This window comes from Pteronotus mesoamericanus, unplaced genomic scaffold (assembly GCF_021234165.1).
Source record: "Pteronotus mesoamericanus isolate MK-2021 breed Mesoamerican mustached bat unplaced genomic scaffold, CSHL_Meso_final contig_214, whole genome shotgun sequence".
NCBI lineage: Eukaryota > Metazoa > Chordata > Mammalia > Chiroptera > Mormoopidae > Pteronotus > Pteronotus mesoamericanus.
This window is the reverse complement of record NW_026555089.1, coordinates 2,443,043-2,458,547: the sequence shown is the minus strand read 5'-3', so window position 1 is coordinate 2,458,547 and position 15,505 is coordinate 2,443,043. Positions and strand designations below refer to the sequence as shown.

The window sequence follows — 15,505 nt, the reverse complement described above, 5'->3', positions numbered from 1 at the left end:
TGGAAAACTCGCGGAGCCGGAGCCAAGTCCTTTCAAGTCGCCGCCAGGTATGCGGCTGCAGGTGACCCCACCTGGGTGCGCTCCCCTCTCTGGCCCCTGTGCTCTCAGGGAAAGGCGGGTTCCCGGAGGTCGACACCCGTGGAAGATATGGGCCCTGCACCCCGTCCCCAGAGCGTTCGGCGGGGCGGCGCGCAGCCGCGGTACATCCCAGTGTCGGCGCCGCGGCGCGCCGGTTCCTGAATGAACGCGCTCCCTTCCCCCGCCTTGAATGAAGGTTCCCACAGCCAGGGACGGTGGCAAACGCGCCTGCCGCGGAATTCGCCCTCTCGGGGCTGACAATCCGCCCAAGACACGGTCACCACGGTAGGGGGCCAGGGACCGAGGAAAGCAGGAAGGTATTTAAAGTTACTTTTCGATTTCCTTTCGCACCAACGTGGTTTCCCTACCAATTGGGCCTCCAGCTCTTTGTCTCCAAATGGTCACCAAGAAATTAACGCAGAGCACTTTAAATGAGCCTAGAATTCGCAGGTCCTGTTTCGTGGTGGGTTGTTTGTTTTTGTTTTTGTTTTTTTTTTAAGGCAGTGCAAAATTAAATCTTCAACAGAAAAGGTTTTTAAACTTGCTTTTTTCTTAGAAAAAAATTAAAATCAAAACGTATCCGCTGCTCTCCTAGAAGGAGCAGCCCCCAAGGGCCCGGGACTGTTGGCCCCCTTGGGGGCTCCAGGGAATGCAGATCTGGGCCCCCTGGTGGGGGCTGGGCGGCCGGCGCTCCCCGCCGGGCCCCAAATTCCAGCGCCTCCCCCGCGGGTTCCTGGACGGCTCTTCACGCTCACTGGCCAGGCTTGCACTTTTGCGCCCGTCCCTGAGCGGGGCAATCAACGAAGTTCCTCGTCGAGATCTGCCCGGTCCGCCTAGTAACAGCGCCGCGCCCCCATTGGCTCATGCTAATTCCAGTTTCCTCTGCCTTTCTCCCGGGTTAGCGGGGGGAAGCTCCCTCCTGGACCGGGAGCCCGTTTTGCCGGAGTGGGCGATCCTCTTTATGCCCCGCTGCCCCTCACTATCGCTGGCCTGCCTCGGGCCGGGCAGGGACGCACGCGGGGCTCGGGCCCCCTAGACCCCCGGGACTGGAGCCGCCGGGTGATAGCACACAGCCCCATAAATCATCCGGGCGGCCGCCCGTTCGGGATTTTATGAATGAAAAAGCAGCCCGGCCGCCCTCGTGCGCGGGCTGATGCTGCAAGGCTCCTGCGTGCCCCGGGCCAAACCGGAGCGTGGGTGCTCCCTGCTCGGGCCACCTACGGTTTTTGAGGCGTGAGCCGGGGGTAATTACTCTCCTGGACCCGGAATATTTGTAACCCTAATTCCCGGCAGGGGAGGGGGAGCGGGAATAATCAGTCCTAAAAGTGGGGGCGTCGTGCCTTGGTGCGTGCGCCCTTGCGAAGGTGGTGGGCTTTTTTGTCCGTGTTCTTTGAGCCTTTACTGTTAGGCGATAGGGCGGTTTGATAACAGAATGTATGCTGGGGAAGTACATGAACAGTTTTCTTAATTTGGGGCAGCTAGTGTAAAACTTTTTAAAATGTTAAAATTGGGTAAAATACCTTTTTATTTTTTAAAAAGCACAGAAAAGATGGAATCTAACAACAAAACACTTTACATATTCTTTTATATGTCTCTTACATTTGCTATAATATTGGGGACCCTCATAGAGTCAAGAACATATGTAGATTTTTGTTTAAAAATCATCCGATCAGCACACCCATTTCTTTAATTTATAATTGCTCTAATTTTTGTCGGCCCCTGCCGTCCTCTCGGGCTCCTTGAATGCAGCCCCAGGGCAGGTTATTAAGGTGGAAAGGTGTCCACACCCCCAACAGAACCAATCGGGAAGCTTTCGGTGGTCTTGTCCCAAGCAGAGGGGCGACTAATATTTCCAGTGATTTTTTAAAAATTTTTTAATTTAAAAATGAGACAGGACAGAGACCACTTTTGCTGGCTTTTATACAGGATGTTTTTCTAGCAGGTAAATTGCGAGGAGGGGTGGGTTGGGATTCGGGGACCCCCGCAAGGAGGAACTTGGCTAAGGTAGGAAGATAGCCCTCAGATCCCTCCGGGCGAGGACAGGATGAAGGAAATGCTGGCCACCATCTTGGGCTGCTGCTGGAATTTTCGGGCATTTATTTTGTTTTATTTTATTTTATTTTATTATTTTTTTTGAGCGAGCGCATGCTAGGCTGAAATCTCTTAAGCATTTAGGGGCATTCCCCAGGGCATTTGCAGCGAGTCCCCTGCGCACCGGATCGAAGCCTCCAGCAGGGTTGTGGGCTCCCCTGGTTGTGTCCGAATGGTTAATGGTTCCTGAAATTTACACGTGTTAATAAAAATGAAAGGAGATGTAGACGCTGAGATTCCTTGGCCGTCTCTCCGCCCGTGGGTGACCTCGTGGCGTTCTCGGAAATGCGCCCATTCTCCCGGCTCGGATGCAGGGTGCCGCCAAGCCCTAGAGTGCCCCCTCCATGCGGTCTCCCCTCCCCCTCAGCGATTGCGTGTGGCCTGCCCGCCCTCCTAGTTGTCCCCCCTCTGCAGAACCACCTCCACCCCACCCCCAAAATCCAAGGGACACACTCTGGGGTGGGGAGACAGCCCCCTGCACCCCACTTCCCCGGTGGGGAGAAAGGCTGCCTTGGGGCGATTTGCATTTCTATGAAAAACGGGCTTGGGGGCAACTCAGCCGCAGGACTCTGCCCCTCGCCGCTCCCCGGCGCTCCGCGCCCGGGCCCCCTCCCCCTGAGCCCGCCCCCACCCCCCTCCCATTCTCTGCCTGGCTTTGATCTCTGCTGAACAACAGTAACGTCACAGGGACTACAGGGAAGTTTTGTTGGAAGTTGCAAAGTCCTGGAGCCTCCAGAGGGCTGTCGGCGCAGTAGCAGCGAGCAGCAGCGTCCGCGCGCTCCGGCAAGGGGCAGAAGAGCTCGGGGGAGCGCGGGGCACAGGAGCTAGAAACGAGCGCGGACCGAGCCCCCGAGCCACCGCCCGCGCCACGCCAACCAGCAGAGCCCCAGCCATGGCGCACCAGCTCCTGTGCTGCGAGGTGGAGACCATCCGCCGCGCGTACCCGGATGCCAACCTTCTCAACGACCGGGTGCTCCGGGCCATGCTGAAGGCGGAGGAGACCTGCGCGCCCTCCGTGTCCTACTTCAAGTGTGTGCAAAAGGAGATCCTGCCGTCCATGCGCAAGATCGTGGCCACCTGGATGCTGGAGGTGCGGGGCTTCGGGCGGCTCTTAAGACTTTCCTGCAACTTGTTGCCCAAACTCACATTCCTTTGCCACTCATCTTCCCTTTTTCTCACCCTGACTTTGAAGTTTTCTGGGGTTGTTGCTAAGAATCGTATTTTCAAAATATATAGATGTGGGTATTTTTTGAACGAGGAGGGGGTGGGGTGTTATAAATTCATTTTCCTGGGGGGAGGGGAGAGGCTCGGGAGGGGTCCCCTTGAGGAAAGCCAGTGCCAGGCACACCCCAGCTGGCTTGAGGGTGCCGGCCGGTAGGCTGGGAGCCCTTAGCGGCCCCCGCCTGCGCCCGAGCCCCGCTGCGCCTCCACTCCCGCCGCGGAGCCACCCGCTCCAGGGGGAGGGGGCATATATTTAATTTTTAAATTAATATCCTTGGACACGTATGCAAGGGCCGCCCGTGCCAGTATTATGCGCCATCTTTGTTCTTTTATTGCAAAGCAAAAGTGTTTATTAATAATTGGGGGCAGGGTGGGGGCGGGGAGCGGCCGGCGAGGCGCTGGGGCCGCGGCGAGGGGCTGCGCGGATGCCGGGTACCAGCGGGAGGGGCGTGGAGACCGAGCGCGGGCATTTTGAGGGGACCCCCCCTCGGGATGGGGGGGCCCTTTGTTCAAGCACTGAGTCCCGGGGCGCCCTGCATGGCCAGGCTGGGCCGACGAGCACGCCGGGCTGCAAGGTCGCGTGGCCCCCAAGACACTGGGGGTTGACCCTCATCTACAGGGGTCTCCGCTTGGGGGACCTCGTTGGGGAGAGCTGGAAGGTCGGGTCACATTTCAGGCTTTCAGTGGGTACCTGGGGCACCCGCAAATATTTTAAAATAATTTTTGAAAGTGCGGCGTGGTGCCCTTGCCAGAGGGAAACGGCGCCCGCGCACAGGGGGCAGGGGGGGCCCGGAGTTTGAATTCCTGGGGATCTCCCCGGAGCCTGCAACGAGCTCCCGACCCCCAGCTCGGGTAAAGGGCCGCCCAACGGTCATTTTCAGGGGTTTTTTATGTACCAAATTATTTTTTTAATATTTTTAAATATTTTTTGAAAAGATGACGTCTGGGGAAATGCGGCGCGGCGGCCTGGGACGCCACCTTTGTGTCTCGCTGGCGCTGCGAGCACGGCGCCCAGCCCCGTGGCCCCGCACCCCATTTGGTGCGACCCCGGTCCAGGCGGGCCTCCAAGCACCCACCCTGACCAGGGTCCCGGGGTCGGCAGCCCGCGCACAGCGCACGCCGCCCAACCGTGCCCGCTCCGGCCGCGCCAGCCTCCTGGGGACTTTTCCTTTCAGTTTCGGGGTGCGTGGGTATTAGGGACACTCGGGGGAGGGGGCTCATCACTGAAAGCGCCTGCCACCCGCTGCCCGACCTTCCGCGCGCTCGTAGACCCGCGGCCCGGGTGCGAGCGGGGTCCCGGTCAGGGGGCCCGGCAGCGGTGGTCACGGCCCCGGTGCCCCGGCAGGTCTGCGAGGAGCAGAAGTGCGAGGAGGAGGTCTTCCCGCTGGCCATGAACTACCTGGACCGTTTTCTGTCGCTGGAGCCCATGAAAAAGAGCCGCCTGCAGCTGCTGGGGGCCACCTGCATGTTCGTGGCCTCCAAGATGAAGGAGACCATCCCCCTGACCGCGGAGAAGTTGTGCATCTACACTGACAACTCCATCCGGCCCGAGGAGCTGCTGGTAACACCACTGCCCACTGACATCCCTCTAGCCAAAGGCCCCCGGGGTTGGGGAACGGGCGGCAGGTCCCACGCCCCGGGAGCCGGTGGGACCCCCATATCCCCCGATCGCGGTCGCCCCACCTCGCTTTTGCTCCGACTCCCACCGCGTCTGCGCTCCTAGCACGGTCGAAAAGTGGGCGGCGCGCGCCCTCTAGCGGCGGCGGCGCGCGCAGCGCGCGCCACGGCCCATGCCCCGCATGCGTTCCAGGCGCCGGAGAAGCCCTCCACTTGGGAAGGACCATCCGCTGGCCGAAGAGCAGGACGCGCGGCACCTGCGCTGTTTTGGTGTGGGATGGCGCGCTGTCCCCCACTTCCTGGACCCCCAGCATCGCCATCCTCTCTCTCCAGGCCCCCATCCCACTTGGGCCCCCAGGAGCTCCCTGCCCTCCTCTCCATGCTGGTTCACCCGTTTGTTTCCACAGCAAATGGAGCTGCTGCTGGTGAACAAGCTCAAGTGGAACCTGGCCGCCACCACCCCGCACGATTTCATCGAACACTTCCTGTCCAAGATGCCGGTGGCCGAGGAGAACAGACAGATCATCCGCAAGCACGCACAGACCTTTGTCGCCCTCTGTGCCACAGGTAGGGCGGCTGGGCTGGGTGGCCTGGTCCCCTCCTGGGTGCCCGTGGCGGAGCTCCCTGCCCTTGCCTCAGTTTCCCCATCTGAGCAGATGGTCCCTGGGCCCCTCCTGGTCTCAGAAGCACTCCTGTCCCCGTTCTGTTGGGCTGGTGTCGGGCCGGTGGAAAGGGGCATTGTCCTCGCGGGCTCCCCCGTGTCCTGCTGCTTTGGCCTCTGCTCCCCGCCCCCGCCCCCCCCCCTCGCTAGAAGGGGCTATGTCGGCCGCCAGGCCGGCCTCTCCCCATCCCTCTCCAGTCCTTCCCTGTGTCCTCCAGGAGCCTGAGCTTCGGGGCCCCCTCCTGGCCTCTCCCAGGCTGGGCCACCTGCCAGGGGCGCCGACAGGGGTGGGGAGCCCAGGCCGGCAGTGCCTGTACCACGTGCTCTGGGCGGCCAGCTCGGCCCTCCTGCGGGGGCGGCCGCCAGAGGAGCTGCTGCCTGGGGCCCTGCTTGGGGCGCCTCAGCTGAGCCCCGGGAGGGGCTGGCTCTGAAGCAGCCTGCCGCTGTGGTTGGCGTGGGGGCGGGGGTTGCGGGGGCCACCTCCCTCCCCCAGCACAGCCCTGGATGGTCCCTGGAGGCCTCTCCTGGGCGCTGCCCTGGCCCCAGCCCCCCGCAGCAGCTAGCCTTTCAAAATCCAGGGTGGGCAGGCGTGCACACGCACAGAGCGTGGCCTCCAGCTCCACCCGGTCCCACCCCGACCCCTGTGACCTGTTCCTGGCCTCCCTGGAGGCCCATGCCCCCGCCCCGCCGGGCTCTGCGTGGGCTGCCTCTGCCCCTGATCAGGCCTCGGCTGTCGCGTCTGTCTGGGGCTTACTCTGGTCAACCTGGGGCCACACTTCATCAAACGGGAGGCTGGCCTCTGGTGTCTTTTGCCTCCCAGGGGCCAGAGCCCCCAGCCTGGCATTTCAGCGCCCCCGCCTGACGTCTGGGTGCTCTGGGGGCGGCGATTCTTGCTGGCCTCTCCAGCCTTCTCTGAGTCCTTCCAAGGGAGGTGTGTGGGGGGGAGATGCAGAAGCCAAGGACATCGTTGGCCGGGATGGATCTGAGGGGTGGTGCCACCACCCCAAGCGTTACAGCCCCGCCCCGGAGTGGGGGTGGGGAGCCCTGGCCGGGGCCCTCCCCTCCTGCTGGGGCGCCTCTGAGGAGCGAGGGAGGCCTCCGGAGACTCCTGACAGCCTTTTATGGAGCTGAAAGCTGTTTGGAGAAACAGCAGTTTCCTGGAGATCATACAGCCAGTGGCTCTTGCACGCCCTCCCCCCAGGATGGCTGGGGCAGCCTGGAGCTGCCCCTCGCCCGCCCGGGAGCCCCGGGGAAGGGGAGGCAGGGCTGTGGCCCGCGAGTGCTGCCGGCTGGAGGCAGGCTCGTTGCACACGCTGCGCCCTGGCTCTGGTCCAGCGCTCCAGCTGTGGCGGTCCGCTGCCGGCACCCGCCTTGTGCCCGGGTCCCCGGCCCGCCTGGGGAGACGCAGCTCTCTGCGCACATTAACTCCAGGGCAGTGGGGCCCCTGGGAGACCTCCAGCTGGAGGAGGGGAGCGGCAGCCCCCACCGGGCCCCTCAGAAGACACTCAGGCTCCTGGTCACGCCTGCGCGGCTTGGAGATGCTAAGATGCAAGCGTGCCCTGGGCGCCAAGGGGACCTCTCTTGAGAGTAGCCTAACACTTCAGGCACAAACCGGATTTGCGATGTGGAGGCAGGAGCTAGGGTCCCATTGAAAGGCGCCACGAGGAGGCTCTGCTCGTCCTGTGCCCCGAGACCAGGGACCCGGAGACCCTCCCGTGTGTGGGGTCACCCACCTGGCACTGGGTTTTGGTTTCCCTTAAACATGTAGTCCGAGGCCACTGGCGCCCCATGAACCTGCTATCAGTAGCCTCTCCCCACCAATGATTCCTCATCAGGTGCCACAAAAAGGCGGCCTCCAGTGCCACTGAAGCGTCCCTAAGGTCCCTAAGGTCGTTCCCTGCTTGCTGTGGTAGGCCCCACCCCCACGAGCTCAGGCAGGGTAGGGGCGCCCTCCCCCGCCAGCGCGAGTCTCCCTACACTCCCGGCAGAGCCGGCTGGCCCTGGGGGAGGCTAAGTGCCGGAAAGCCCCTGAACTGGTGCCCACGTTCCAGTCGCCTCCCACGGGCCTGCGGGCCGTGGGGGTGAGGGGTACCCCCTCAAGGGCGCGGGCGGGGATGCCTGGAGGACCGACTGCCTCAGGCCTCCAGTCCCTGTGCGGGTCCCAAGGGACAGCATCTCCGTTGCCTTGGAGGTCTGTCACCTCTTACTCGCGTGAATGAGCTCCCACAGCTCCAAAAGGCCGAGCGCAGGGTACTCCTCCCATGCAGTGCCCTCCCCAGGCCTCCGCCATTGGTTTCAGACCCGGGGCTGCTCTGGCTGCTTCCTGAGTGAGTGAAGGGCACTGGCTCCCGCACCGCGCGTGTCCGGGCCCAGGGCCTGCTCCTGTGCCCGGGTGGGACCCAGGGGCAGGCACGGGCCCCCACACTCGCTCGGCCACGTCCTTCGAGCGAACGCCCAGGGCGGCCCTTGGCTGGGACAGGCCCTAAGAGGCGCCCGGGCCGCAGGGACCCTGCAGGGCACCCCTGCTCACAGCGCCCTGGCCTCTCCCTCTGCCGCAGACGTGAAGTTCATTTCCAACCCGCCCTCCATGGTGGCTGCTGGGAGCGTGGCGGCCGCAGTGCAAGGCCTGCACCTGGGAAGTTCCAACAGCTTCCTGTCCTATCCTCGCCTCACGCGCTTCCTCTCCAAAGTGATTAAATGTGACCCGGTAAGTGGCCCTGCTCCGCTCCCAGGCCGGCGGGGCGGGGGCCTGCCCGGCCACGGACGGGGGCTCTGTGGCTGGCGCCTAGGGTGACAGGGCTGAGGCCACGTGGGGTTGGGCAGGTGCTGCAGTTCCAAGGCACAGGGCCCGTCGCTGGCCAGTGGCGCCAGCTCCACCCACCTCTCCTGGGGGCTTCCTGAGAAGCAGCAGCGCCTCCTGGGTCTGGCAGGCAGGCTAGGAAGGGGCCCGGGGCCCGCGGGAGCCGTACGCCCTCCAGGAGGAGGGCCCACGGCGGGCCCTGCCCGTGCCCCAGTGGCATGCGGAGCCGGGGCTGGGTGAGCTTCGTCCGGGCCGTGGGCAGCCGCGGGGTGTTTTCAACAGCCCCCTTCGAGAGTCTGCTGGTGGGAAAGCCAGAGTCGCCCGTGTCTTTTAAAACATGCCATTGTTTGATCCCCAAGTCGCTGCTTTCCTTAAAGGATTTAAAAACAGCTCCCAGGGTTTGTGGCATTTACTAGGTGACAGCAGTGCCAGCTGCCTGCCCTTGGGAACACGGGCCCGCCCTGCCCCGGTCCTTCAGGGGCCCACCCTGGAGCGTTCCAGGGGTGCCGCGGCCCAGGGCAGGAGGGAGGGCGCGCGGCAGACGCCTGCCGGCCTGGCAAGCGGCATGGGGCCCGGGGACATGTTCGCGCCCACACGCGGGCGGCTGCCGCTGCGCTTGCTCTCGGGCGCCACCAGGGGAGGAGCGTGCTCGCAGGAAACGCCCCAGGCGCAGGCTGCCCCCAGCGGAGGGAGACAGCGCTGGTGCCCTTCTGGAACAGAGGCTGTTGGAATTAGGTTCGAGACACAATGCCTCACAGCTGACAGACGAGGCGCAGGGATCAGCCGAGGATGAAATTTGTCTGTCTAGTTACCCAGTGACACGCCGCTCAGCTGACACAGAAACCCCTCGGCGGCCAGGGGTGGGGGGTGTCGGCCCTTCTCCAGAGGGAGCAGAGCCGGCTCTTCGCGAGTGGGCTGCCAGGAGGAGGAGACAAGGGCCGGGGGAACCCCTCCCTGCACCTCTCTGCTCTCTGCCCCACCACACAGCCCCCCGGGGCAAGTCAACCGCCACCCCTAACCCCAGCTGGCCAAGGGCTACCCCGGCTGCAGGCGGGAGCTGCCAGGCCACTATCCAGGGCGGTGTTGGGTGTTGGGTGTGTGGGTTGAAGCCCAAGGTGGCTCCATGCCAGACCTGGGCCTCAGTTTCCCCATCTGTCAGATGGGGCTCCTTGCACCACCCCTGCCTTCTAACCTGCACTGGTGAACGTTAAAGGGGGTGGGAAGCCCACCCGCTTCCATATTCTGACAGTGGGGAGACTCCAGGGATCCCTCATGCATGCGGCCTGGCCCGCTGCGTCCGGGCAGCAGACCTGCGCCAGAGCTTTGTTCCTGAGAGAAAGGCTGGATCCTAGAATGGAAGCTGCCGTGTGGCGTCCTGGGAGCTGGGACAGGCAGCCCTGACCTGAGTCAGCCTCTTCCCAGACCCTGGGAGCCACGCAGTCACCCGGCCAGGAGGGGCACCACCCAGCTGCTGGGCCGCTTGTCCCTGGGAGACCAGGAGCAGCCCCTGGACCCTTGCTGGAGATGCGTGTGGCGGCTGCGAGCGGCAACCTGCTGCAGGTGGCACCACGCAAGGCCCGTGCGCCGTCCGGGATGCAGGCTGCGCGGGATAAAGGGTCCCGGTCCCCCAGGCCACCCAGCATTCATTCTCAGTCATGCGCAGCCTAACGCTTTTGACGGCCATTCATCACGGAAGGCCGGGTTCACCACGGGGCTGACCTGGCAGAGGTTAAGTCCAGAAAAGCAGGGCTTGGGGGGGCCTCCCAGCCTTGGATCCAATGGCTGGATTCGCCAGGGACAGTGGCGGGGCCAGTGGGAGAGCAGAGCCCGGCGGGGAGGTGAGGGGCGTGTGGGACGCGGGCGCATCTGCGTCCCCAGGAGACGGCCAGCAGCCCCGCGGCCTCCAGTCCTGAGTGGCTATCACTGCGTGGCTGGCGTGTGGGCTACTGGGGCTGGTGGACAGGCAGGGCCTGCGCCTGGTCCGTCCTGTGTGTGGGGCAGCAGCTCCAGGTCTGGGGGCAGGGGGCTCGGCGGAGGCAGCGCCCAGGCCGCGATGCAGGGGCCTCCCCTGAGCCCAGGTCTCCCCGCCCTCCCGCCCCCCAGGACTGCCTCCGGGCCTGCCAGGAGCAGATCGAGGCCCTGCTGGAGTCCAGCCTGCGCCAGGCCCAGCAGCAGAGCCTGGACCCCAAGGCTGCCGAGGAGGAGGAGGAGGAGGAGGAGGTGGACCTGGCCTGCACGCCCACCGACGTGCGGGACGTGAACATCTGAGGGCGCCCGCGGCAGGGCGGGGTAGGGGGTGCTGCCCTGACGGACCGACCGCCCCTCCGGGACGGGTCACGGCCGGAAGGGGAGGCTGCCTTCTCCTTCTGTTGCTCTCTTTCCTTTGCTCTTTCTCCCTTCCGTCTCTGACTTCAGTGAAACAAACAAAAAGTACCCCAAAACTGCCTTTAAAAAAAAAAAAAAATAGTATTTGCATAACCCCGAGCTAGGTAGGGAGGGGGTTGTGCTACCAAAATAGAGGATGTTGTACCCCGTAGTCAGCTAGTTTTCCTGAGTGTGTTTGTGTCCGTGTGTTGTGAGTGTAGGCATTAACACAAGGAAGGGGTCTGCAGGGGAGGCTTCGATCTGATTCTCTGTGTGTTTAAAGCATAAAAATGTCCTAAAAAAAAAATGAACCATTTTAAAAGTAGAAGAGCGTGTTTAGGTAGAGAAGCGTATCCTTGTGCTTTTCCTAAGGGGCACGGCTTTAAGGCGGTTGTAGGCATCCTGTATCTTGCTTGCTCATGCATGTAGTCACTTTATAAGTCATTTGTGTGTTTATTTTATTCATAGGTAGGCATGTAACCTTCCCCTCGTCCATGCTGCCGGAACCCGTCGGGGAGCCTAGTGTAGTTGAGCATCGCGGGGCGCTAACCCTCCTCCGGCCCAGGGACTGACCACTCGCGCGGGTGGCGGGTGCCGGCCAGTGGGGCCGGCCCTCCCTCACACGCCTCGAGTGCGCTTGTAGAGAGAAGCCTGCAGTAGGAACGCCATAGAGTCTATTTTTATAATCCTAGTTTGTAGTTCCCTGTCTAGGGGATGCTGGGTTTCCAGCCGCCGCACCTGCAGCCTGCGCGGTCCGGGTGAGATCCACAGCCTTCTTCTCGTCTCCTCCTCATGCTGTCGAGCCATTCCATTTCAAAGCACTTTTGGTCCGGTAGTTCTAGGGAAGGTCTCTTGTTCACGTCGCAAGTGGAGGGGGGCAGTTTCTTAATGGAATGGTTTGGGATGTCCACACGCTCGCGTGCAGACGCAAGCGCGGGGCCAGCGCGCGTGCCCACAGTGTGCGAAGGGGGTGCTCCAAAGGGGGGTCCAGTCGAGGAGAAAGTGTGCCTTCTCACATGGCCAGGGCGACGGTCCTTTTTCTGTAGAGGAGCTGAAGGTTAGGAGGAACCCTTTGGTGCCAACTGGTGTTTGAAAGTAGGGGCCTTAAAGGTTTACCTAGAGAACGCGTAGCTTAAGGGTTAGGGAGGTTTTTAAACACTAAAATATATAATTTATAGTTAAGGCTAAAAAGAATATTTATTGCAGAGGGTGTTCGTAAGGCCAGTATGATTTGTAAGGTAATGCAATGTCCCCTTGATTTAAACCCATAGGCGCCTGCTGCCTTTCGCAGGGCAGGTTTCATGCCATTTAGAAAAGGTAGGTGCTTTTACAGGAAAGGGGGGAAAACCCCAGGAAAACCACAAATGCAGTGATTCGGCCTGTTTGGTGGTACCCAAAACGATCCAATCTGAGAGGCATCAGAGTTCCTGGAAAATTAGGGCACTCGAATCAAGCTCGGTTCTAGCACATTCTTATCCCCTGCTCCCTCCTTTAAAAACAATGTTAGCAACCAGGAGACAGTTCGCACGTCTTGGCTCTGTAACTTTGATCATTGCTGAGAAGGGAGTGTTGAAGGGAGGTGGTGAGGCGGAGGCTGGGAGAGGATGCGCGGAGCGGGGGGGCCGGGGGCCCCGAGGGACAGACTGCGGCTCCTTTCTTATTTTCCTCATTCATTCGCTGCTACCGATGACTTCCCAGCACGGTTCGGAAACAGATTCACAACGCTTCTCTGTATCTCTTTCACGTTGTTTTGCTGCTATTGGAGGATCAGTTTTTTTTTTTGTTTTACAATGTCATATACTGCCATGTAGTTTTAATTTTCTCATAGAAAAAAATGTATTATGGATGCCTTTTTTTTGGTAGATTTTTTTTTTTACGTGATCAATTTTGACTTAATGTGATTACTGCTCTATTCCAAAAAGGTTGCCATTTCACAATACCTCATGCTTCACTTGGCCATGGGTAGACCGGCGGCCGGGCTCCGTCTGGCCCACGGCCTCCTGCTTCGGCAGACAGACACGCGGACGAGACCCCCGGACGGGCCTGGCGGGGACGGGCTCCGGCCGCGCGGCGTCTCTGAGGACCAGCCCGGGTCCGCACCCTTTCCCTGCGCCTGTTATGCTGGATTCTCCATCTGACCTGGCATTGACCGTCCTGGTAGTTTTTACAGCCGTATTGTTCTTTGCGTATAGCTATGAAAGCTGCATTATTATTATTATTATTATTATTGTAACAAGTGTGTCTTGGCGTGCCGCTGCGGTGCTATGCCCTGGGACTCGGTCACCAGCTGCGGCAGTCGCTGGGTGTCGGGTGTGCTGCCCGTCGCGTAATCGTGTTCCATCCCGCTCGCGGCCAGCGATGCCCGTTCAGAGACCGCGGGTCCCCCTGAAGCCGGCCCGCGGGGCTGCGTGCCGAGCCGCTGAGTGTGCTGCCAGGCCAGAAGGGTCTGCGCCCTTGGCAGCGCTGCGCCGCAGGCAGCCGCTGTGCTCTGAGGCCCGGCCCCGCCCGCAGCGCCCCTGCTCCCGCTCACCTCAACCACCGCGGCTACAGCACCTGTGTCTGGACAGAACCAGGTCCTGGAGGGACGTCTGTCCTAGTGGGGGGCCCACATTGTGAGCTCAGAGGCCGGGGCGGGAGCACAGCGGGGCCAGTCCTGTGGCCAGCGAGCCTGGGAGGGTCTCTGGGGGGTGGGCCCTTGGGTCTCTGTGTGTTGTGGGTCGCACACCGCGGTGTTTCCCGGCACGGACATGTAACCGGCACGTTTCCAGCAGAAAACAAGACAAACGTGAAAAGTCTAGAAATAAAATTGGTAAAACCCCGGTGTGGCGCCTGCCAGTTTCCTGGGTGGGCACGGGGCCCGGGCTCAGGGTGCCACAGGCGGGCAGGGAGCCTGGGTCCTGCAGTGGGGGGCCGCCCTGTGCACTGCGGTGTTTAGCGGCATCCTTCGCTTCTGCCCACCAGATGACAGGACATCCCCAGTTGTCACGTTGCCAAATGTCCCTCGTGGTCCAGGAGTGTGATGCTCTCAGCGCAGGGCAGGTGCACCTGGGTCCCAAGAGGATTTCAGGGACATGAACGCCTGTGGCCGCAGCCACCTAAGAGCAGCTTCTGCTCTGCTGATGGGTCAGCACCGTCTTGCAGCCCGTTTCACCAGCCTGCCCTCCCAGGCTCCCTGCAGGCAGGAGACAGTAAAGCCAGCCCCCAGCAGCCTTCCTCTGGCGCAAATGTACCGTTTCCACCCAGTGAGTCACCGTCCCGAGGCCCTGAGCGCATGGGGAACACAGCACGTGCCCGGGCTGCACTCCGATGGCCATCCGCGCATGACCTAGGAGGCCTGGTGGACACCTGTGACATCCGCCTGTGGGTTCAGATGCGCGGCACCGGCCTGTTCCCAGCCGGGCAGGGGGCACATGGGGCAGGTGTCACCAGGCCTTGGTCCAGCATCCCAGAGCCGGGCGGTACCCCCGCGTCCTTGCCCCCAGGACACAGAATTCAGCAAGTGCTCAGGAGCCACTCAAGACCAGCTTGCCTGTCAGGGGTGTCACTATTTGTCAATTCACACCAATTCATGCCAATCCAGGTCCACGGAGCACCAGCTGTGGGCCCGCCCTGCCCAGAAGGGTGCCCTCCTCTGGGGCCCCCACAGGCACCCACAAGGCTGGCACGGGCGCCAGGGCTTCTGGGAGGCAGAGCGATGTGGAAGGGCTGGAACCGCTGCCCCATGCATGCCGGCGGGGAGAGTGCACGTGGTGAGGCTGCCATGGGAGCCTGCAGGGTGCTCCCAAAGGGTCCCATGTGGCTGGAGGCCCAGGGGCACTGGGGTCCAGAAAAGGTGCCCCGAGGGCAGGCCCAGGTCCACGCTGTCATGGTGGCTCCACCCCAGGAAGAGCGGGGCCTTCCAGCGCTGGGCCCCAGGACGTCTGCGGTGTTCCTGTCTCCGCAGACCACACGCGTGTAGTGAGGGGCTGAGCAGTGGCTCTGGCATGGCCAGGAGCAGCCCTGGGGGCGGGGCAACAACCTGCAGACAGGGCTCCAGCAAGAATCCGAGGGGGAGGGAGAGCCCTGTGCAGGGCAGAGGCTGGGCCGCGAGCGCCTGGTGGTCTTCAATGGTTTCCAGATGGGAGGCGTGGGCAGTGGAAGGGAGGGGCCTGCGCGGGACACGCCCTGGTGCCGGGAGGGTCCCGAGTCCCCCAAGGCCTGTCTCCCGGGCGGGCAGCCCCCGGGAGAGGCATCTAGAAGGCCCTTCCTCTCGGGGACACCTCAAGCCCTCGGTGCTCAGGCCTCCCGCAGCTCCTCGGGCGCCCAGGACTCACGTAGAAGCCCCAAAGGCCTCGTGCCTGCCGCGGAGGTGGAAACTGGTCTGTTGGGGCGTCTCAGACAAAGCTGGCGCCGCCCCACTGCAGCCCTCCTGCGCTCACCGGGGCGCCGGCCTCCCAAGCTGGCTCCTTGCCTCAGGGGGCCCTGCTGCTGCTCCCTGCCAAACCCTCCTGGGACTTTAGGCTCCATCAAAGGTCCGGGGGCTCGGCCCATCCTACTCCCTCACCTCCCATTCACCCCCTCCCCCCGCATCTCCCCTAGTTCCCGAGGCTGGAAGTCCCCGCCCACAGGACTGCAGGGCGCAGCAGGCGGCCTCCTGCCTCCCCCTCTGACCCTGAGGAGTGGCCCCTCTGCTC

At 62.5% G+C, this 15,505-nt stretch overlaps 1 protein-coding gene across 1 annotated transcript; it reads left to right on the top strand.

The window, feature by feature from the left end:
* Window positions 1-316: 316 nt before the first annotated feature.
* CCND1 (cyclin D1) lies at window positions 317-10,930 on the top strand. Its single transcript, XM_054570765.1, has 6 exons — window positions 317-395; window positions 2,857-3,259; window positions 4,736-4,951; window positions 5,415-5,574; window positions 8,227-8,375; window positions 10,572-10,930. The coding sequence occupies exons 2-6, from the start codon at window positions 3,062-3,064 to the stop codon at window positions 10,734-10,736; spliced, it is 888 nt and encodes a 295-aa protein (XP_054426740.1). The 5' UTR covers window positions 317-395; window positions 2,857-3,061; the 3' UTR covers window positions 10,737-10,930.
* Window positions 10,931-15,505: the final 4,575 nt, after the last annotated feature.